At 39.8% G+C, this 24,264-nt stretch overlaps 1 protein-coding gene across 8 annotated transcripts in view; it reads left to right on the top strand.

The window, feature by feature from the left end:
- Positions 1 to 24,264, top strand: part of GDPD4 (glycerophosphodiester phosphodiesterase domain containing 4) — an 84,677-nt gene that overhangs the window by 28,187 nt on the left and 32,226 nt on the right. For 5 of the 8 annotated variants that reach the window (XM_017893589.1, XM_017893585.1, XM_017893584.1 and 2 more), the window contains 6 exons: positions 1,070 to 1,168; positions 1,240 to 1,333; positions 2,528 to 2,605; positions 3,417 to 3,562; positions 3,949 to 4,031; positions 14,225 to 14,381. In XM_017893589.1, coding sequence (XP_017749078.1) covers positions 1,070 to 1,168; positions 1,240 to 1,333; positions 2,528 to 2,605; positions 3,417 to 3,562; positions 3,949 to 4,031; positions 14,225 to 14,381 — 657 coding nt within the window. The remainder of the gene's footprint in view (positions 1 to 1,069; positions 1,169 to 1,239; positions 1,334 to 2,527; positions 2,606 to 3,416; positions 3,563 to 3,948; positions 4,032 to 14,224; positions 14,382 to 24,264) is intronic. The other 3 variants (XM_017893588.1, XM_017893587.1, XM_017893586.1) reach the window with 2 other exon arrangements.

The raw sequence follows: 24,264 nt of genomic DNA, 5'->3' as shown, positions 1-24,264 counted from the left end.
GAAAATCTTTTATCTGTTCCCTGTGATTGCCTATATCCTTTAAATCCATAGTGAAGTTTGGTGTTGGGTAAGATCTGCGATTCTAATGAGTCTGGCAATTCATCTTTTGTGTTGTGATGCATTTGGTTTTTCCTAATAGGTTGTTTAAAATTTTTTCATCTATGTATGTGTTTTCTGTTCTTTTAATAATGTCCTTGTTAAATTTAGGTATGTTTTGTTGCACTCATATTATAAAATATTCTCTCTTTTTCTGTTATCTGAAAGAGTTTGTTAAAGATTGGAAATATTTCTTCCTTAAATGTTTGGTAGAATTTATCATTGAAGTCAGCAAAGGGTTGTTTTGTGAGAGACTTAATTATGGATTTAATTATTTTAGATGTAGAGATTATGGAAAGGAGAGAGCTAAATACTATCTAGAGGGCAGCACAGATGTAGGAAAACTATACATTTGAAAGGCAGGAAGGTAGGAAAGTTAGGTCTTCTTGGTCTCAATGTTTTTTCTCTATGAAGTATACAGTGTTCTGGCAGGCAGATTTTTTCATCTGTTTAACAAATACTTATTGGACGCTTACTATGTGCCAGACATTCTGCAGAACACTGAGGATGTAATCATAAACAATACCAATATTATCCTTGACTTCATGAAGCTTATAGTCTGTTGAGGAAAACAGGCATTGAAAAGGCAATTACAGAGTATTATTTACTTATAATTGTATTGAGTATACAATTGAAGTCTAACGAAATAGCGAAGACTTTGATGGCAACCGCTGAATTTGAGTAAGAGATACCAAGCAATGTTAGGACCCAGCTGAGGCTGGAGATAGTAAATTAGTAATGGTAAATTAGCTGTGTAATTTTTTCCAGTCATGCTATACAGCAAAGATCAGAAGCAAAGAAGGTGAATGATTGTTTCCATCTAATACTGGGGATTTGCAGGATGGTGAGATTAAAAGAATGAGGAAGCAGATAAGGTCCCTGACATTGTGAAGACACACATGCAATTCCTAAGGACAGTTCTGATCCAAGCCTAGTGCTTCAAGTCAGGAGATTTTTTTTCCTGTTTCCCTAGATCCTGATTCTGCTAGTGATTCTTGCGTGTGTCATTTTAATGTTCATTATATGCAAATTCTGGAAAGAAAGATGGCTGGTAGCTGGGCTGTCACTGCAGGTAAGAATCATCCTATAGCTCCAGCACTAGCTGTCTAGATGTATCCAGCCTGACTTTTGGCTTTCTCACAGATCTTTGCTCCCTACGTGCACCTGGTCAGCATAACTGTGATGGTTATCCTTTTCTGGCCTGTGGCCATCTACGTGGCACGTTTGGAAAGAGAAGGTATGTCACATAGGGCAGAACCCTGCCTGTTTCTTCAGCTCTGGCTTTAGCTTGCATACTCCACTCAGGAAAACAGAAGCTTGGGAACTAGCCGCCCCTATGCCTTGTTGAAATTCATTTAGCTTGCTACTCAGGCACGCTCCTGTGCTCTCACTCACTACCCTGTCACAGTGGCCAATGGCCTGTCATAGTATTTCTGTGGCCAAACAGAACTTCTAGAGGGATTCTTTTTTTTGAAAAATAAGATCTTTACATTGTTGTACATTGACTGTCTGAAGATGGATGGCAGGTGACGCAGTAGAAGCTGTTTTAATTTTACTTGAGCAAAGTGCTGGTACAAGTCACAGTTCTTTCCATTTATTTTCAAATATTAGTAGTTTTCCTTTTTTTTTCCTTTTTTCTTTTTCTTTTCTTTTTTTTTTTTTTTGAGACAGAGTCTTGCTCTGTCGCCATGCTGGAGTGCAGTGGCACAATCTCGGCTCACTACAACCTCCACCTCCCAGGTTCAAGAGATTCTCCTGCCTCAGCCTCCCAAGTAGTTGGGATTACAGGTGTGCACCACCACTCCTGGTTGTATTTTTAGTAGAGACGGGGTTTCACCATGTTGGCCAGGATGGTCTCAATCTCTTGACCTCATGATCCGCCCGCCTCGACCTCCCAAAGTGCTGGGATTACAGGCGTGAGCTACTGCGCCTGGCAAATATTAGTAGTTTCAACTAATACTAGGTGCAGAGATTTCTGGTTACATTCAAGTAACTCAAAGCAGTCCCCTGTGAGACCATGTCATACCTGAGGACTTACAGCAGAAGTCTGTAAGTCGTCTTACAGCAAATGTCTGTCTCTGTCACTGGTTTCCTCTTCATTCTTTGCCCCAGTGTAATGGAATCAAAAGAACTGGATCTGTATACTAAACTGTTTTGAGAATGGAATTATCTTTCACCACTCTACGGATAAACCAATAGGACATTCTTCTCTCTGGGTCTCATTTTTACTCTTTTTAAAATAAGGGTAAAATTACCCTTTCTGACCTGTGGGGGTATGCAGGCAAGAGAAAGACTGCATAGATAGTGCTGCCATTGTGTGTTTATATATGTATGCTTGTATGTGGAGGGCAAATTTTAGGAAGTATTTCTGGGGCAAGGGCTTAAAGGGGACAATAATCAACTCTTTTCTTTTTTACTTTCTAAATTTTAGTTAGAATGAGAAGATACAGGATGACACATTCTGAGAAAAAAAGGCTCAAGAAATGTAATGTAATCGCAAGGTTAAGAGGTTAGAGCTGGAGACTGAGATTTGAAAGTCACTAAAGCATAGGTGGTAACTTGAAAATGTACAAATGGGTAAAATTCTCAGAGGTCTAAAATACTAAGTCTTGGGGAATGGCTGGTTATTGCAGGCATTGTGTACAGGCTCTGTATGTGAATGTGTGTGTATGCATGAAAGAGAGGGAGGGAGGGAGGGAGGGAAAGAGGGAAGCAAATAATATTTATAGAGTGTTATGAGTCAACACTGTCATAACAACTCTGTAAGGTTGATATAAGCAGCAGGACAGCCCCATTTTACAGAAGAAAATGAAGATTCAGAGAGATTAAGTAAGTTGTCCTTAGTCACACAATTAGGAAGTGGCAGAACTTGGCTTTAAACCCAGATTTCTGCCAATTAATGCTCTTTCCACTATGCTGTACTGCCTTAAATATACAGATGTTTTGGGATGATCTTTACAGTCTCTGGGGCTTTCTTATAATCAGCCAAGCTCCTCATCCTCCTGAGAAGCTACTCCTTAACATCGCTTCTCCTTCCTTTCCTTCCCCATCTGTCCCCTGTACAATTGAGTCCTCTGTCAATTTCCAGTTCCAGTAGTAGCCTTAATAATAATGCCCTATAATTGTACAGTTCTATACTTTTATATCCAAATCCCTGAAAGTAAGTGGAAATGTCACAGAAATAGGAAGTAAATTAGCCAGTACACAGTCAATTAAACCCATGGACTGTAGGTTTACTCAGACTGCTGCTTTGCTTGGGGTGATTTTCCAGCCCTCTTTATCTTTTTTCACCTACTTCCCCTTCCTTCCAAATTTTTCAGGTCTACAAGTGGCTGTTGGATTACCCTTTCTTCTTATCCTTTTAAGTCTCTGTTTGATGCCACTAGGGATTTATTCTCCCTGCATTCAGGAGAAGGAGAATTTGGGGCCCAAGCCAACCATCTTTGGACATAGAGGTGCACCCATGGTAGGTCTGAGCATGAAGAACATGGATGAAAATAAGTATGTATGGGATATGTGGTTGAGAGAAGAAAACTGAGAACCATAGGAGCCCCTGGAGAGAAAAAGTGATTGCATTAAGATGGCAAGAATAAAGAGTTCGTTGTAAAGGTTGGACTTGAATCCAGGCCACCTAACTCCCGGTCCATTTCTCTTTACTGTGCCCAGTGACATTGCCTCAGGTGAGCAGAGTCCCAGAATCAGCTTGGATGGAGGATATACAGGTTTTGAAAGGAGATCTGAGGGAACCAAACTCTGCTGCCCAAAATCCTACTGGGTTCTACCCCTACCATAAAAGGAATGCTGGGAGAAGAGACTCTAAGGCTTAGGGCCTGATGTCCTTTTCTTCTCCAGTTGGGGCCTGAGAATACCATGATGTCCTTTGAGAAAGCTGTTGAACATGGAGCCCATGGATTGGAGACTGACATACACTTAAGGTAAGAAAGCAGGGAGCTGGGGTCGGGGGAGGAGGGGATAAGTTCATTGCCATGCAAGAGAACCAGCCTGGCCTGAGGTGTAGAGACAGCAAGCCCGAGGGAGTTGTTCCTGTATTCACATGGCATATATGCAGGTACTACACAGATGAACCACATCTCACAAACCACACCTCTGCACCTCCATGTTTTCAGTGACAGGGTTACAAATCAGACACACTCGATAATAGTCTTCACACATGATTCAAATATGGTGCCATTGCAAACTGTGCTTACCACTTCACCCTATGTACTACCTTAGCAATTTAACATTCCCTGAGCATTTGCTATATTCCAGGCCTTCTTCTGAGTGCTTGGGAGATGCAAATGAGTAAGATATAGTCATACCTAAAAGATGTTCCAGCTAGTGAAGGAGACATGGAATGTTTACAGATAACTACAGAATAAGGCCATTTGTGGCAAGAGCCATCCAGAGAAAAATAAGTGTAATGGAACCTCAGTGGAGGAAAAGGTCACTTCCTATTGTGTGGAAAAAAAAAAGAAAAAAAATCTTTATGCTCAAAGTTGTGTTTGGGTTGAGCCTTGAACCAAGCAGAGATGGGGGAAGGAGAAAATTCCAGGGAATTCTTTCTGAGAAGCTTTTGCTCTGTCCAAGACCATATGAGAAGAATGAAAAGACCAGTGTCAGACTGGGAGACAATATTTGTAAAACACATATCTGGCAAAAGACTTGTGTCTAGGATATATAAATTTCCAAAACTCAACAGTAAAATGAAAACAAAAACAAACCAAACAATCCAATTAGAAAATGGGCGAAATACATGTGTAGATATGTCACTGAAGAGAATATACAGATAGCAAATAAGTATTGAGAAGATGTTCAACTGCATTAGCCTTTAGGAAAATGCATATTAAAACTAACACTATTCACCTATCAGAATGGCTAAATTAAAAAATAGCAAGAACAGTAAATGCTGGCAGACAAATTGAATCACTCATATGTTCCTGGTGGAAACATAAAATTGTATAGCCACTCCAAGTAAGTTTGACAGTTATTTATAAAACTAAATGCAGTCCTATCTCACTTAATGATGAGGATATGTTCTAAGAAATGCGTTGTTAGGCAATTTTGTCATTGTGTGAACATCATAGAGTGAACTTACACAAACCTAGATGGCATAACCTACTGCACACCTGGGCTGTATGGTATGACCTGTTACTCTTCGGCTGCAAACCTGTACAGCGTGTTACTCTACTGAATACTGTAGGCAATTGTAGAACAATGGCAGGTATTTGTGTATCTAAACATATCCAAACATAGAAAAAGTATGGTAAAAATAACAATATAAAAGATAAAACATTGTACACCTATATAGGGCAATTACCATGAATGCAGCCTGCAGGACTGGAAGTTGCTCTGGGTGAGTCAGTGAGTGAGTGGTGAGTGAATGTGAAGGCCTAGGACATTATGTGTACTACTGAAGACTATAAACACTGTACACTTAGACTGTACTAAATTCATAAAAAAAATTTCAATAATAAATTAACCCCAGTTTATTGTAACTTTTTGACTCTTTTGTGATAACAGTGTAAGCACAAACGCATTGTACAGCTGTGCAAAAAACATTTTTTCTTTATAACCTTATTCTCTAAGCTGTTTTCTATTTTAATTTTTTTTTTAACTTTTTTGTTAGAAATGAAGACACAAGCACACACATTAGCCTAGGCTTACACAGGGTCGGGATCATTAATACCACTGTCTTCCACCTTCGCATCTTGTCCCACTGCAGTGTCTGCAGGGATAATAACATGCATGGAGCAGTCATCTCATATGGAAACAATGCTTTCTCAAATACCTCCTGAAGGACTGCCTGAGGCTGTTTTACATTTAATTTTTTTATATATAATAGAATGTATATACTCTAAATTTAAAAATAGTGTAGTAAATATATAAACCAGTAACAGTTGTTTATTGTCATCAGGTATTATGTACTGTCTGTAGTTGTATGTGCTATACTTTTATGTGATTGGCTATACAGGTTGGTTTACACAAGTATCACCATAAACATACAAGTAAGGTATTATGCTACAATATTATGGCTACAGAGTCACTAGGTGATAGGAAATTTTCAGCTCCATTATAATCTTATGGGGCCACTGTCATATATGGAGTCTGTTGTTGACTGAAATGTCATTATGTGGCACATTGCTATATATACTTACCATACACCCCAGAAATTGCACTCCTGGGCATTTATTCCAGAGAAAAGAAGACTTAATGTTCATATAGAAAAAAAACTTTACATTAATTTTCTTAGCTGTTTTATTTGTAATAGCCCAAATCTAGAAACAACCCAAATGTCCTGTAAGAGGTTTAATAATTAAACTGTGTTCATCCATACTGTTGAATATTACCCAGCAGTAAAAATGAATGAACTATTGAAACATGCTGCTGTTTGGATGGACCTCATGGGAATTACGTTGAGTGAATAAAGCCATTCTCAAAAGGTTATATACTGTATGATTCCATTTGAATATCACATTCAGATGACGACATTAGAGTGATGGAGAAAAATCAGTGGTTTCCAGGGGTGAAGGAGGGAGAGAGGTAGCTCCCACTTTAAAAGGTAACACAAAACTCTTCTTGTATATTTACCATTCTGTATCTTTACTGTGGTGGTGGTGATGTGTCTGCATGTGTGATAAAATTAACATAGAACTAAATATACAAATAAGTTCATGTAAAATGAATGAAATCTGAATGAGGTCATAGATTTTATCAATGTCAGTTTCCTTGTTGTGATAGTATAGTATAGTTATGCAAGATGTTACTATTGGGGGAAATGGGCTAAGGGTCTCTCTGTATTATTTCTTACAAACACATGTGAATCTACAATCCTCTCAAAATAGAATTTAAAGAAAAGAATCTCGTCAGCTTTTTGTAAATAAAGATATAGACAAAATGATTCTAAACTCCGAAGATGATCCATTCTGACATCTTAAAACTTTACTAGGCCCTATATCCTGCTCCAGTTTATGCCCCATGTCTTCACTTTCTTTTAAGCAACATTCCTCCAAAGAGTGATCTGTACTGTTGTAGAGGATCAAAAATTTTTGTTAGTCTCTACCCTTCTGGGTTCTTTGGCTGGTCTACAAATTAAATTGATGTAAGACAGATTAACAGGAGAAAAATGATTTTAATTATGTATGTATACATGGGAGTCCCACAAAAATTTGAGATTCAAGGAAAAGACCAGATGATTGAGGCTTGTATAGTTTCCTGAGCTATAGAAAGGAAGAGGGGCTTGTATGGGGGCAGTGATAAATTGTGGGAAGAAGAGGGAAGAAAATGTGTGGTGAATAAAGGTTGTTTTATTATACAGATGTAAGTCTCTTGATTATAAAATGATTTCAGAGCAGCTCTCTTATTGTTACAGATCCTTTTACTAATGAAAATTTCCTTTATAAATACAAATTTCCTTTACAAAAGGGCAACTTTTCAGAGCTTCTCCTGTGTCTGCAGTTTCTTAAAATAATCAGCTCAAAATAATCAGTATGCCAAAGAGGTATATATTGGGGTGTCATGTTCTGGTCTCCTGCAGTCATATTTTAGGATGAGTGTCTTGAACCCCAACATTGCCTTTCTTTGCCTTCTCTCAATCCTCCCCTTTGTTTTAGATAACTTTTAATCCTTTTTGAGCCTATCCCAATCAGGCTTCTTCTACACCACTTCTCAGAGCTCTTACTAAGTTATCAGGGACCTCAGACTTCCTAAATATCGTAGTAAATTTTCAGTTTTCATCTTAACCTCTCAGCATTTGAGTAGTCCTTCATTTTTGAAACACTTTCTTCATTTGGCTATTAGAATACCATACTCTCCTGATTTTCTTCCTACCTGGCTGTTTCCTATGTGACTTCTTTTGCTGGCTCCTCCTTCCCTTCTTGCCTTTAATGTTGGAATTTTTGAGATATGTGATAAAATAGTTGTAAAGGATGTCTGATCCCTACCCCAAGTTCACCCCAAAGTGAATTTGATAGTGCTCATGCCACTTGATAGAATTGCAGCTATGTTGCCCTTAAATGTGAAACAGATTTATATGAAACCTTCATTTGAACATAATTTTGAGAAACATTTGAAAAGGCAGAGAAATTTTTTAAACCTAAAGAGCAAGTAATGTAAACAAGTTATTTGCCTCTGAGAGAAAGCTTTGGGAGATTCTGAGAAGATCTATGCAAAATTTTTGGCTGCTATTATTCCCAGTCCTCTAATAAAATTTTTAGCATAAAAGCCCAGCCAGCCATACACCTCTCTGGAGAACACTGAATTGAGTTTTCTGGGGATTGCAGAAACACAGATCCTGAAGAAATGCTGACCTCCTCATGTGGACCAATAGGAGAAATCTTGCCAACAGTCACTGGCAGTCCATGGAAGCTGAGTTAGAGAGATTGAAAGATCCCAATAAACTTGTTTGTGCCTACTGCTCTTACTCCCTCTCTGCTAACGCGGTTTCCACCTAACTTTTTAAGGGAAATAAATGTAAATGTCACACGTAACAAGTATGTGTGTGATAACTAGTTTCCGTTGGTATTGCCTACCCTTTAGCATTCATGATGAACAAAATGTCAAAAATTTTAATGAAGATGTGTCATGCCAAGCCACATGAGAACCTGAGGCAAAAGGAAAAATCAGTAATACTATCTTATCTTCATTTAAAATTTAATATTTTGTTTATAGTGGATTTTTGCATTGGTTTTGTTTTTTAAAATATTGTATTAAGATAGTATTTATCTTATTAGTTTTTGGCACCCCTTTAAATTTTAGACCCATGGCAAGTGCACTATCATTTTGTTATTTGTTTTCTCCTTTCCTGCCTCCTTTTGGACTAATGGAACATTTTTTAGAACTTTATCTCTACTATTGGATTATTAGCTATACCTTTTTTTCCCCCAGTGGTTGTGCTAGAGTTTACAATATGATCTTTAAGTTATTTCTCCCTTTGAGTATTACACATTTATGTGTAAAGCTATTTTGTCAGTACACTAACAGTGTCTTTTATCAGTACATTAACATTTCATGTCTCTCATAGTATGACCTGGTGCTATCATGAACCTCATTATACATTGCTATTACTTTTTGCTTTAAACAGTTAATTCTGTTTTAAAAAATGAGAAAAGTTTCTGTATTTACTCATGTATTTATCATTTCTGGCACTATTTATTCTTTTGTGTAGATCCAAGTTTCAAATTGTATCAATTTCCTTTTTGTCTAATAATTATTTTAATCTTTTTTACAGTAAAGATATGCTGGAAATGAATTAGTCTCTTTGTTTGTATGAAATATTTTAATTTTCCCTTTATTTTGAAGAATATTTTTGCTGCATATATAATTCCAAGTTGGCAGTAGTTTTCTTCAAGCATGTAAAAATATGTTATTTCATAGTTTTCTGTCTTATGTTTTGATGAGAAATCTTCTGGATGCTTATCTGTATTCCCCTCCACATATGCCCACCCCTGGCCCCAGCTACTTTTTTTTTTTTTTTTTTTTTTTTTTTTTTTTTTGCAGCAGAAAGAGGTTTAGTGATAGAGTCACCAAATGAGGAAATAGGAGGAAACCTCAAATCCATCTCCCTAAGGAGTTTGGGGCTAGAGTTTTTAATGGTTTTGGAGTGGGCTGGAGTGTGGAGATTGTTGATTGATCAAAGAGTACAGGGCGAAGTCAAGGGACAGGGAGATGAAGAAACTATATTCTCATGCTGATTCTGTTCCTCTGTGGGGGTCTTCAAACTGGTTCGCATCAACTGTTTTACCAGAATATGGGATCTGAAAAACATCTTAAGCAATTCTTAAACAAAAGCCTTGTGATTCTAATGTCAGAAATCCTATCTATAGAAACATTGGGGATGCAAATGGTCAATGTCAAATGACTTTCCATTACAAGGAAGTGGTTCAAAGTGAAGCCTGATTAATGCTTAATTATAGCTATGTTGCTGTCCAGAATTCTTGTTAACCCTGTGAGGATGGCTTCAGTACCCCCTTATCTTCTTTATCTCTCAATCCTGAAGTGTGATCATTAAGGAGGAATTGGGCCATGACCGCTTTGGCTGATTCCTGCTGACAGGGGTCGGGGGACCATAATTAGGATTTGAGTAATGAAACTGCTTTGTAGTAGCCTGTAAATGTTCTTGAATGCCAGGTATAGGGTTCTGATTCTGCATGACAAAAGTGTCAGTTCTTTTGTTACTAGTCCCTGTTGTCTGTTGTGAATAGAAAGAAGAACAAGATCACAATAGTAAGAGTTTGTAAGGGGAATTAAAACCAGTTTCCTATTCCCTTAGGAAGCCAGCTAAAGAGATCATTTAAGGGGATCTGTGGTACACACCTCTCATAACCATTTAGCTTATTTGGAAATTTTTTCTATTCACAACAAGTGGTATTAGCTATTGCACAGATACCCACTTGTTTTGCCAAAAGGAAATCTAATACAATTTAATTATTCAGAACTACCTGGGCCAAAGAGCTTAAACCATTATGCCTAACAGCCTTCTTTATTTCAGCATGTCAGCATACCACATTTTTGGTGTAGGTTTCTGAGCTCCAACATCCCCATCTGAAGCTTCCCTAGAGGTTTCACACACTAAAAGCTGAGTTGGTGGGAAAACTGAGTAAATAGCTGAGTGGCAAAGGATCCTCGTAAACCAGTCTTCTATTTCTGGGAATAGCCCAGTCCCATTAAACAGCTGTATCTCACTTCAGGAGTTAGTATTGCAAATGAGCTTTCAAATGGAAGAAAAACAAATGTAATGTTTGGAGAAATCTATAAACCAGTTTCCTTAGTCTGGAGGACAGTCAGTTGAGGTGTCAGATGTTAGATTTGACCAGGCATGGTGGCTCAAGCCTGTAATCCCAGCACTTTGGGAGGCTGAGGCAGGGAGATCACCTGAGGTCAGGAGTTCGAGACCAGCCTGGCCAACAAGGTGAAATCCTGTCTCTACTAAAAATACAAAAATTAGCCGGGTGTGGTGGTGGGCACCTGTAATCCCAGCTACTCAGGAGGCTGAGGCAGGAGAATCACTTGAACCCAGGAGGCGGAGGTTGCAGTGAACTGAGATGGCACCACTACATTCCAGCCTGGGTGACAGAGTAAGATTCTGTTTAAAAAAAAAAAAAAAAATGGATGTTAGGCTCAAAACATCTTCAGTTAATGTGGAAGCAGGCAGTGGCAATCTGACAGATTTTTCTTGCCTGTAGTTTATGTATCACAAGGTCAGGAGATCAAGACCATCCTGGATATGCTTTCAGGAAACAGATAGTAGCAATTTCATTGAGTCTAAGTGAGAAAAATGGGAAGAGAATTTGAAGACATTAGTTTGGAGACTTTTAGCCAGGAAAGAATTCAGCATTCAGTTCAAATCTTCATCAAATTTTGAAAAGTTTTAGTTTTACTTTTTGAAATGTCTTTTTCTGCACCTCCCTTCTTTTTTAGGACTCCATTTACATATATATATAATACTGCTTGATCATTGCCTTACAGGTCACTGATGCCCCATTCTTTTTTGTTTCAGTCTTCTTTCTATGCTTTCATTTGGATAGATTCTAATGCTACATCTTTATTTTTATTGATTTATTTATTTTTTGAGACAGAGTTTCGCTCTTTTTTTTTTTTTTTTTGCCCAGGCTGGAGTGCAATGGTGCTCACCGCAGCCTCCGCCTCCCGGGTTCAAGCAATTCTCCTGCCACAGCCTCCCGAGTAGCTGGGATTACAGGCATGCGCCACCACCCCGGCTAAGTTTGTATTTTTAGTGGAGACAGGGTTTCTCCATGTTGGTTAGGCTGGTCTTGAACTCGCGACCTCAGGTGATCCACCTGCCTCGGCCTCCCAAAGTGCTGGGATTACAGGCGTGAGCCACCATGCCCAGCTAATGCTACATCTTTAAATTCATTGTTCTTTGCATGATCTGCAATATCTGATCTGTTTTAAATTTCATGCAGTGAAATTTTCATTTGTTATTATATTTTATCTCTAAATTTCCATTTTTTATACCTTGTATGTATATCTTCATTATGTTCATGTTTTCCTTTACATACCTTGTTTACATCTTTATAATTTTGTTCTACACTGTTTAACACCCTTGTCTATGAATTCTGTCATCTTTTTCACTTTTGAGTTTGTCCCTGTTGAGTAATTCCTCTTCCATATGGTCACATTTTCCTGCTTGTTTATGTCTCTAGTAAGTTTTGATTACATGCTGGACTTGTAGTTTTACATTGTTGGGTGCTATATCTTGTATCCTTTAAGGTTGGTCGTTTTCTAGCAGATAGTTGTTACTTCCAGACTAGTTTGGTCTTTTCTTTGGAAGCTTGTTTTTAAGCTCTTTTTTAGAGGATCTAAAGTGGCTCTAAAGCCGTTGTAGTTCTAAATTACCGCCCTCCCTGCCCTTTTTTTTTCCCTGAGACAGAGTTTCACACTTGTTGCCCAGGCTGGAGTCCAATGGCGCGATCTTGTCTAACCGCAACGTCCGCCTCCCAGGTTCAAGTGATTCTCCTACCTCAGCCTCTCAAGTAGCTGGGAGTACAGGCGTGTACCACCACGCCTGGCTAATTTTTGTGTTTTTAGTAGAGACGGGGTTTCACCATGTTGGCCGGGATGGTCTTGATCTCTTGACCTTGTGATCTGCCTGCCACAGTGTTGGGATTACAGGCATGAGCCACCGCGCCCAGCCAATTGTCCCCTTTTCTAAGGTGTGATCTTGTGGAGTCTCTAAAGAATGCCTTTGTAATTACTGAGGACTCTCCTCTCTTGCTGGATGGAACTTGAATGATTCATACCCCATGCAAGCTCCGATTGTCTTAGAACTGTCTGGTAATATTTTCTTAGAAGTTGTTCTTGCCAAGCTTCATAGTTGTACTCTGTACACATACAGATTGATATGTAGCCATACACTTATGAACTTTTGCATATTTTCTTGGAACTGTGTCTTTGTTTTTGCATAACTCTATCCTTTATGGGACTCTAGCCCACAAATTCTAGCTGTCTTGGCTCCCCACTTACTCTAATCTCTTCTCGTTTCAGCAGGACAGTTAGGTCCCTTTTAGGTTCCCCTACCCTGTACTGGAATTCAGTATTCACCTGCAGGAAAGAAGCCTGGGTGATGGAATTGCTTACGTCATTTTTTGTTTTTGCCTTTTCTCAGAGATCGTAGTAATATTGTGCATCCTTTTGTCCATTAACTGAAAATAGTTTTTTCCTTTATTTTGTCCAGTTTTCTAGTTGTTTATGGCAGGAGAGTAAGTTCCAAGCCTTATCTTCCTCATTATAGATGTTCTCTTCATAGATATTTTAATGAGAAAGGGAGAGATAGTTTCATAAAATCAGAGATTCTCCAAAGCAAATTGCAGATAGAAGAATAAGGAACTTACCTTATGATACTGTCTGATGTGAAGAGTCTAGGACCAGGAATACTCAGTGTAGGCCGTGCACGGAGACTCATGCCTATAATCCCAGCACTTTGGGAGGCTGAGGTGGGCAGATCACTTGAGGCCAGGAGTTTGAGACCAGCCTGGCCAACATGACAAAATCCTATCTTTACTAAAAAAATACAAAAATAAGCCAGGCATGGTGGTACACACCTGTAGTTTCAGCTACTTGGGAGGCTGAGGCAGGAGAATCACTTGAACCCAGGAGGCGGAGGTTGTGGTGAGCCAAGATCGTGCCACTGCACTCCAGTCTGGGTGACAGAGCAAGACTGTGTCAAAAGACAAAACAAAACCAAACAAAAGAAATACTCAGTGCAGTGTCTAGCTGGGAAAGGATCAGAATAATACAGGAAAACTGTGTGGACGCCTGCTTAGTATGGTCCTGGAACCTGAGGACCTTGCATCATCCCTACCTCCATTCACTTTATTTTCAGGCCACTACTGTACCTACTGTTTTCCTAATGCCAGAAAGCCCCTGAATAGAGAAGCTATTCTTTCACCACTAATGTGATTATATATCATGAAAGACTGATCCCTAAAGCAGAAAACATATTGACATCAAAGTGTAAGTGACTGATATGTAGCCCTTTTCTAAGATTTGAGAGGGAGTAAGGAGCCCTAGTGACACCTGTGACTTTGAAGGACTTTCTGGGGAGGCTGTCTACCAAGGTAGCTAAATTCAGCCTATCTACCCCTGCCCTTCTTTTCTACCTCTGCCTCAGTTATGATCGTGTGCCCTTCCTCATGCATGACTTTGACCTGAGAAGAACAACCAATATCTGGGAAGTTCAGCCAGAATCTGCCTTCAAGAACCCTGCTGCCTTCAGTTGGGATTTCCTGTCGACTCTGAATGCAGGCAAATGGTTTGTAAAACCAGAGGTAAGACACATTCCCAAGTTTCACAAACCTGCATTGAATTTTTGTAAGAGATCATGTGTTGCTCCTGAAAATAAAGGCCATAGATGAAGATAGGCAAGTATCCACACGATTTCATACCAGTATGGTAGCAGGGCTATAGTATTGGCAGGAGGGCTTTTTCAGTAATGTAGTGAGTCTGATTGCTGCTTTCTGCATTCGCTAGAAAGTCTGAAGGCGAACTTGTAAACTTATCCTTGTAATTTCTTTTTACCCAAATATTTCATAAGCTTTTACAGTGTGCCTAACATGTATATAACGTTTTTCTGGGTGAGGCAGACTAGGACAGATATTTTTGATTTTTTCTTCTTGCCATTCAACAAATATATATTGAGCACCTAATGGTACAAGGCACATAGAATATAATAGTGAATAAGCACACATCCAGCTTTAATGGAATTCACAGGCTAGTATAAGAAACAGACAGTTACTATACACTGTGATAAGTACAAAACTAGAGTTAATTTCAAGTTGCTTCAGGAGCACACAAGAACAACTTCTAACTCAGACTGGGAAACATGGATGGGAGGTTCTGGAAGGAGATGTATAGACTAATAGATGTGGTACAGTATAAAGCATGTGCTGTGCTGTGTAGTGTTAATTTTGAGGCAAGTGTGAATGGTTCCTCTGGAAGATGTTGGGGAATACTTTATGCACAGCTATGATTTGAGCTGAGGGAAGATCATTACCAAGGGGAACCAAGGGCAGTAATGATGATGTGTTTCGGAGCAACAGGGTGTGGGGGGTGTGTGTGTGTGTGAAGGAGAGAGGGAGGGAAGGATAGAGGAAAGGAGATAGGAAGGAAGAGAGGGGTAGGAAGTAGATGGGAGGTAGATTGGGAGAATAATCTGGAAAACATGTTGATGGGAGATTATGGCAATGCTTACATAACAAGTTAAAGAGTTTAGAATTATCCTTGAGTGTTTTAAATGGGTAAAAGTCAGAATTGCATTTGATAAAGGTCAAGCCTACTTTTTCAAGATAGATTAAAGAAAACAAAACAACCTATGTTTTCCGGCTTTTTTTATGACTAGGAATTCATGTGACCTAGGTTCTGCCCAATCAGATATACTCATTTGAGACTTTGATTTTGAAAATAAACGTCTCAACAAGATAGATAGCAGGCATCCATATTGCTAGCATATGTGACAGCAGAGATAGCAAGGTGTGAGGCTCAGCTGTGGTAATAGCTCCCTTATACAGTAGTAGTGTAATTAGGAAAAGAAATATTAAGGGATTTTTGATCGTGTACTGGTGGAATGGAATTTTATTTATGTTTGATGTTAATCCTGAGGGCTGTTTGATCATGTTTCATGTAAAAATAGGGAAAAGTGAAGAATTATATACAGATGGACTTATCTACTGTGTGTGTCCATTTTGTGTTGCTATAAAGGAATACCTAGGACTGGATAATTTTTAAAGAAAAGAGGTTTATTTGGCTCATGGTTGTACAAGCTCTACAAGAATGATACCAGCATCTGTTCAGCTTCTGGTGAGGAAGCTTTTACTCATGGCAGAAGGTGAAGGGGAAGCAAGGCATGTCACATGACGAGAGAGGGAGCAAGAAAGAGAGAAGGAGGTACTAGGTTCCTTTGAACAACCAGCTCTTGCATGAACTAAGAATGAGAATTCGCTCATTACTGAGGGGAGGGCACCAAATCATTCATAAGGGATCTGCCCCCATGTCCCAAATACCTCTCACTAGGCCTCACTTCTAATATTGGAGGTCACATTTCAACATAAGATTAGGAGGGGACACACATCCACGCTGTATCATCTACTGAGACTCCATTTCAGATTCATTATATTAATTAGTATTAATATAAGAAATAGTTGAAAGTGGATTTCTTATTACTGTAGTTGCTCAGAATATTTGTCCTCTTAGGAGTACATAGTCTATACATGCTATTTCCATATATGAAAATAATATGATTACTCTGATATTCTAGGTTTCTGAGTGTATGTAGCTTCTGCAGTATGTCTCATACATAGACACATAAAAACTAGAGGTGCTCCATTAGGATGTATATATTAGTTAGCTATAGTTAATATTTTGGCAAAGGTATGTTCTAGATGAAAAGGCTATTATTATATCTGATGTATAATATATGCCTGATAAAAGTCTTATTAGGATTTACAGAATTAAACTTACTCCTAAAATTGAGCCAAAGTTTCATCAGGCTGACATGTTTGATGGAACAGTAGAGTTGATGAATTTTAATTAATGGATGATTTTTCTTGGTGGTCTTTATTGGACCTTAGTGGTCCTTATTGCTGAAAGACAACAACAGTTATTTCTCATGTCAGTGGTCATGGTTAGCTACCATGTGGGAATCATGAATTTAACTTTTTTTCATAATCCTAAGTACATTCAGAAACATTTAGTACTTAATAACTTATTAAATAGCATCCTTATTTTTAGTTTTCTTTTTTTATATTTATTTATTTATTTTTGAGACAGAGTCTCTCTCTGTAGCCCAGGGTGGAATGCAGTGGCGTGATCTTGGCTCACTGCAACCTCTGCCTCCTGAGTTCCAGTTCAAGCAATTCTCCTGCCTCAGCCTCTTGAGTAGTTGTGATTGTAGGCGCCCGCCACCACACCCAGCTTATATTTTTATATTTTTAGTAGAGATGGGGTTTTACCATATTGGCCAGGCTGGTCTTGAACTCCTGACCTTGTGATCCGCCACCACACCCAGCTTATATTTTTGTATTTTTAGTAGAGATGGGGTTTCACCATATTGGCCAGGCTGGTCTTGAACTCCTAACCTTGTGATCCGCCCGCCTTGGCCTCCCAAAGTGCTGGGATTATAGATGTGAGCCACCGCACCCAGCCTTATTTTTGTTTTTTTTTTTTTTGGAAATGGAGTTTCACTCTGTTACCCAGGCTGGAGTGCAGTGATGCGATCTCGGCACACTGCAGCCTCAGCCTCCTGAGTTCAAGTGATCCTCCTCCCTCAGCCTCCTGAGTAGCTGGAAATACAGGCGCCAGCCACCATGCCCAGCTAATTTTTTGTGCTTTTAATAGAGGGTTCCACCATGTTGACCAGGCTGGCCTCGAACTCCTGACCTCAGGTGATCCGCCTGCCTCGGCCTCCCAGAATGCTGGGATTACAGATGGGAGCCACTACGCCTGGCCTTATTTTTGGTTTTCAAACATTTCTTCACAGCTGTCTCCCGTTTTGAATGTTTTGGGTTAGTTTTAAGTGATAGAGTTGGATCTGTTACTGTAATAACTTTTCGTGGACATTTTTTAGGATTAATAGCTCTGTTTTAGCATGTTTAGGGTGTTTAGGTGCTTTACTTGTAGCATTTAGTTATCCTATTTCAATGGCTACTGAAGAGCATCCTGAAACCTGGGGTTCAAATATGGTTATCTGGGAGACTTTAGGTTTGATCATGGAGCTTTTTTTGCTTTCATGCTGTATGGTTAGAAGGTAGTTGAAATGGTGTTATGTGATTTAAAAGATTTGGAGATTTGGGTAGTTTTTTCCATAGTAAAGAAATTAGTTGTAAACATTATTCTGATGATTCTTTATTGGTTAGGTATGATTATTGATTGATCATCGTGGTGAATTGGTCATTATTTATTTATTTATTAGTCTTGAGATTATTGTGAAAATCAAGTAGTTAATCTTATAACAAAATAAGAATAGATACAGACATTCTGGGAGTTGATACTGGAAGCTAAACTGAATTCCTGTTTCTTCAGCCCAACCAATACTTCTGTGGGACTTTGTTATATCCTTTTGTGAAAGTATAATTATAGAAATGATAAAAATATAATTCTCATGCAGATATATAGTCGGCATGAGTACGAGTTTTATTTAGCACATTAATGAAGGAAAAAGCAGGATGACAAAACCCACTCAAAGGAGAAATGACAGCAAGATATTCAACTAGAAAATACTAGCACTCATCCCTTCCACAAAGACAGCCAAAACAATAAATAAAAAACCATATTTTAATGAAAATAAAGGACAGCACCAGAGTACATCAAAGCAGTAACAGAAACCCTGGTGAGCACAGAAACTCAGGAGACCCACATAGAGAATGCCACCTCATCCCCTAGCTGAGATCAGCCAGGAACCAGGAGGAACTTCTTTCTATGGTGAAAAGGGTAGGCAGCCCACAGCAACACTTTGGACCCCTATTGGGGTCCCCTGCAGTCCTCACAGGCCCTAAGCCCAGCTGGGGTAGCTACCTAGAGGCCATACAACTATGTTCCCCTCAGAGAAGGAGCCAGCTGTGCCTGCCCCGTGGCCTACATGGCGACTGTGTAATGCTATCTTGGAACTACTCACATCTTGCTCCAGAGGTGAGTAGCCACAGCACCCTTCATCCCTTATGCTAAACTACTGGGGAACCACCCCACCCCAACAGAGTAGTCTAACATCCCCAGGCCAAGCAACTGTTACACCTTTCCCTGTAAAGCCAAGCAGCAGATAGAACTGTTTCACCTACCCCTCACCCTGCACCCTTGGGCTAGAGATGGAGCTGTGTACCCTTTCCTGGGGATATGGTGCTTTAGCAGAACAGCTCCATCTACTTCTTTCAGACTTGCCTATGCCCTGCCACTAGGGTCCTGAGTTGAAACTGTGCACCGCCCTCTCGAGGAAAAAGTACTTTGTCAGAGCCCTGTGTGGCAGGGAAATGGTGCCTGGGCTGCTTGGAACAGTCAGGCCCCCACAGCCTGAGTAGATTGGCACATCAACCCTTGGGAATCAGTGTTTTGGCTGAGCTGAGCAACTGCTCATTCCATGGCTGAGCTAACATAGTACCTTTCATCCCAGGGAAACAAACCAGTGTCTGAGCAGAAATACCCAACCCTACAGGCCAAAAAATTGTAGTACCCTGCTTCCCTGGAGCTGGACTAGCTCCCTAGAGTCTAAGCTGCTGAGATAGTGCCATCCCTAAGAAACTGAATCATGTCGTCCTGCTTCTTGCCCCCCCAGGACCCAAACAACAGCCATACTGGGGCATTTGCTGCTGCACCTGGCCTCACAGAGTCTAGGATACTGCTGAATCCTACTATCTTAGAGTCTAGTGTCACCACTACATGGTGCCTTATCCCCACACACCCAAGCTGCCACTGAGCCCTGCTGGCTCAAGCTCCCAAATTATAGCCATACCCTGTGCCCTAGGCTCAAACCTCCAGAACATACCTTTTTCCTTAGAGTCAGGCCAGGGCTCTTCCCTGCCTATTAAGAATAGAGTCACAGCTACAGCCTAACTCTCTGGACCTAAGCTGCTAAGGGGTTAGAGTCTGATGGTGTGGGCAACCTATGTCCAGCCCTGCCACAGAGAGTGAAAGATTCACTCTGATCCTAGGACTCTGCCAATCTAAACATTTGCACCTGGAATCCAGCACCATGGCAGTTGATTTTATGCCATGTCAGACCTGACACCAAGAGGGATCCCCTTAGTGAAGTCTCCTCATTGTAGGGAAAACAAGAATTGGAGAACCCCAAAAGCCTTTGTGGACCAAAGACATTAACAACATACACCTCTGGCCTGGCGCGGTGGCTCACGCCTCCCAGCACTTTGGGAGGTCGAGGTGGGCAGATCACGAGGTCAGGAGATCAACACCATCCTGGCTAACACAGTGAAACCCCGTCTCTACTAAAAATACAAAAAAATTAGCTGGCCGTGGTGGCGGGCGCCTGTAGTCCCAGCTGCTGGGGAGGCTGAGGCAGGAGAATGGCATGAACCCAGGAGGCGGAGCTTGCAGTGAGCCGAGGTGGCACCACTGCACTCCAGCCTGGGTGACAGAGCAAGACTCTTGTCTCAAAAACAAAAAACAAAAAACACATACACCTCTGCTATTGTGACAACAAATTTCCACACCCCTAAGCCACTGAGATGCCCACAGTTATTGCTGATGTTGAATGCAGCCAAAGAAGCTGCACAGAGACTATACCACTGCACCTACCCAGAAACAAAGTCACCACACCCTTCTCAACTAGTGCACTAAGACCCAACTGCAGGTGAAAATGTTTCTCTAGAAAAGCCATTCCAGAAAGTTTGGAAGAGGTGATTATTCCACAAGATGCATAGACATTAGCACAGGTACACAAGAAATGAAAAAGCAAGGAAATATGACGCCACCAAAGGATCGTAACTCTAGTAACAGACCTGAATGAAAAGGAAATAAATGAATTGCTGGAAAAGGAATTCAAAATAATTACCTTAAGGAAACTCAGTGAGATACAAAAAAAAAAAAAAAAAAAAAAAAAAAAAGACAATTCAACAAAATTAGGAAAACAATTCATGATGTCAATAATAAATTCAACAAAAACATAGATACAGTAAAAAAGAACCAGTCAGATGTGGTGGTTCATGCTTGTAGTCCTAGCACTTTGGGAGGCCGAGGCAGGTGGATCACCTGAGGTCAGGAGTTGGAGACCAGCCTGACAAATATAGTGTCTCTACTAAAAAACACAGAAATTAGCCAGGTGTGGTGGCATGTGCCTGTAGTCCCAGCTACTTGGGAGGCTGACACAGGAGAATTGCTTGAACCCAGGAGGTGGAGGTTGCAGTAAGTCAAGATCACACCACTGCACTCCAGCCTGGGCTACAAAGCAAGACTCTGTCTCAAAAGAAAAAACAAAACAAAACCAAATGGACACCCTTGCTGCTGAATAATTCAAGTACCAAAATAAAACAATATAGTACAGAGCTTCAACAAGAGACTTGTTTCAACAGAAGAATCTCTGAGCTTGAAAGTGAGTCATTTGAAAATTACCCAGATAGAGGAGAAAAAAAGAAATGAGAATGAAAAAGAGTAAAGAAAGCCTACAAGAAAGGACACTTAAGCAAACAAATTTTCATATTGTACATGTTCCCAAGGGAAGGAGTTGGAAAAATAGAAACACTATTTAATGAAACAGTAACTTAAAACTTCCCAAGAGAGGGGTGACGATCCAGATCTAAGAAGCTCAAAGATTCCCAAATAGATTCAGTCCCAAAAGGTCCTCATCAAGGCATATTTTATCAAATTGTCAAAAGTCAAAGACAAATAATTCTAAAAAGAGTAAGAGAAAAGCATCAAGTCACATATAAGGGAATTCTCATTAGACTCACAGCTGAAACTGTCCAGACCGAGAGAGAATAAAATGAGGTATTCAAAGTACTGAAAGAAAAAGTATTGCTAGCCACAAATCTCTCCTTCAGAAATGAGGGAGAAAGTCTTTCCCAGACAAGCAAAAGCTGGGGAATGCAAAACCACTAGACTAGCCCTACAAGAAATATTCAAGGGATCCCTGCATCTGGAAGCAAAAAGGTGATAATCACCATTATGAAAACACACAAAAGCATAAAACTCACCAGCAGAGCAGATATGCAAAGGAGAGAGAGAAAAAATATCAAACCTTTTATACTACAGAAGACCATCAAACTGAAATGAAAAACAAGAAGAAAGAAAGAAAGAATATACAAAACAGAATACAGTTAACAAAATGGCTACAGTAAGTCATCACCTATTATAATAACCTTGAATGTAAACCGATTAGTCACTTGAATGATACAGACTGCCTGAATGAATAAAGGAAATAACTCAACTATATGCTGCCTACAAAAGCTCACTTTGCCTGTAAGGACAGACAGAAAGTGAAGGGATAGATATTCCATGCAAACAGAAAACGAAAGCAAGCAGGAATAGCTATATTTACATCAGATAAAACAGACTTTGGTTCCAAAACTATAGAAAGACAAAGAAGGTCATTATGAAATAATAAAGGGATCAGGACCGGGCGCGGTGCCTCAAGCCTGTAGTCCCAGCACTTTGGGAGGCTGAGACAGGCGGATCACGAGATCAGGAGATCGAGACCATCCCAGCTAACACGGTGAAACCCCATCTCTACTAAAAAAAAATACAAAGAACTAGCCGGGCGAGGTGGCGGGCGCCAGTAGTCCCAGCTGCTCCGGAGGCTGAGGCAGGAGAATGGTGTAAACCCAGGAGGCGGAGCTTGTAGTGAGCTGAGATCCGGCCACTGCACTCCAGCCTGGGCAACAGAGCAAGACTCCGTCTCAAAAAAAAAAAAAAAAAAAAAGGGATCAATTCACCAAGAAGATGTAACAATTATAAATATACATGCACTCAACACCAAAGCACCCAGATACATAAAGCAAATATTACTAGATTTAAAGGGGGAGAAAGACTCCAATACAGTATATGTTGGTGACTTTAACATCCTACTGTGAGCATTGAACAGATCGCCTAGACAGCAGATCAACAAACATTGGATTGAAACTGTACTTGGACCAAATGGACAATTACAGAACAGACAATTACAGAATATTTCATAAAATAGCTATAGAATACACATTCTTTTCATCAGCACATGGAACATTCTCCGGGACAGACCATGTGTAAGGCCACAAAACAAATCTCAACAAATTTAAAATAATTGAAATCATATTAAGTATCCTTTCTGACCACAATGGAATAAAACTAGGTATCAATGAGAGGAACTTTCAAAACTGTACAAATATATACACCACAAAATACTATTTACTTATAAAAAAGAATGAAATCATGTCTTTTGCAGCAACATGGATGCAGCTGGAGGCCATTGTCCTAAATGAATTAATGCAGGCTCAGAAAACCAAATACTGCATGTTCTCACTTATAAGTGGGAGCTAACTATTAGATATACATGAACATAAAGATGGCAACAATAGAAAACTGGGACTACTAGAGGAGGAAGGGGGCCAGGGTTAAAAAACTAACGATTAGGTACTAAGCTTAGTACCTAACTGATGGGTTCATTCATACCTCAAACCTCAGCATCATGCAATATACCCATGTAACAAACCTGCACATGTACCCACTGAATCTAAAATAAAAGTTAAAAAAGTAAATTTTATTGGTTCAAATAAAAGAGAAAATGTAAAAATCAGATAATACTGTGTTTGTAAGATTTTATATCAAAATTAAGCTTTACAAATAAGATGTTATACTTTTTAAAAACTGTGTAAATATGTGGAAATTAAACAACATGCTTCTGAATGATCAGTGGGTTAATGAGGAACTTAAGGAAATTTAAACAATTTTTGAAATGAATGAAAATAGAAACACAACATACCAAACCCTATGGGATATAGCAAAAGCAGTGTTAAGAGTGAAGTTTATAGCAATAACTGCCTACATCAAAAAAGTAGAAAGATTTCAAATAAACAACATAATCATGTATCTCAAGGTGTCCCCTTGAGTTTTTTAACTCTCAGACTTGTCCACACTAAGCCTCCAGGAATTTGTCAATGATGGTTCAAGTTTTTCTACCCCAGCACTGGTTTCCTTAGTGGTTTCCATTTATTAGGCTCATTCTGGTAAGCTGTGATTCATCTCCTTTCACCTGTCTCTCCAGTTTTATGGGCAGCAGTTTGCCTTGTGTCCTTACCTCTATTATAGATCCAAGAAGAGTTATTGATTTTTCATTCTGTTCAACTTTTTACTTGTTGTTAGGGTGGAGTGACAGCTTCCAAGCTGCTTACATGTGGAACCAGAAACCAGAAGTCTATTTGGTAATTTTTTTTTTTTTTTTTTTTGAGACGGAGTCTCGCTCTGTCGCCCAGGCTGGAGTTGCAGTGGCGCGATCTCGGCTCACTGCACGCTCCGCCTCCCGGGTTCACGCCATTCTCCTGCCTCAGCCTCCAGAGTAACTGGGACTACAGGTGCCCACCACCACGCCCAGCTAATTTTTTTTGTATTTTTAGTAGAGCCAGGGTTTCACCGTGTTAGCCAGGATGGTCTCAATCCCTGACCTCGTGATCCACCCATCTCGGCCTCCCAAAGTGTTGGGATTACAGGTGTGAGCCACCGCACCCGGCCGATAATCTTTAATAG

This window comes from Rhinopithecus bieti, unplaced genomic scaffold, assembly GCF_001698545.2.
Source record: "Rhinopithecus bieti isolate Rb0 unplaced genomic scaffold, ASM169854v2 scaffold_23868, whole genome shotgun sequence".
NCBI classification, from domain to species: domain Eukaryota; kingdom Metazoa; phylum Chordata; class Mammalia; order Primates; family Cercopithecidae; genus Rhinopithecus; species Rhinopithecus bieti.
Note: the sequence above shows the minus strand (reverse complement) of the source record. Positions and strands in the feature narration are given on the sequence as shown.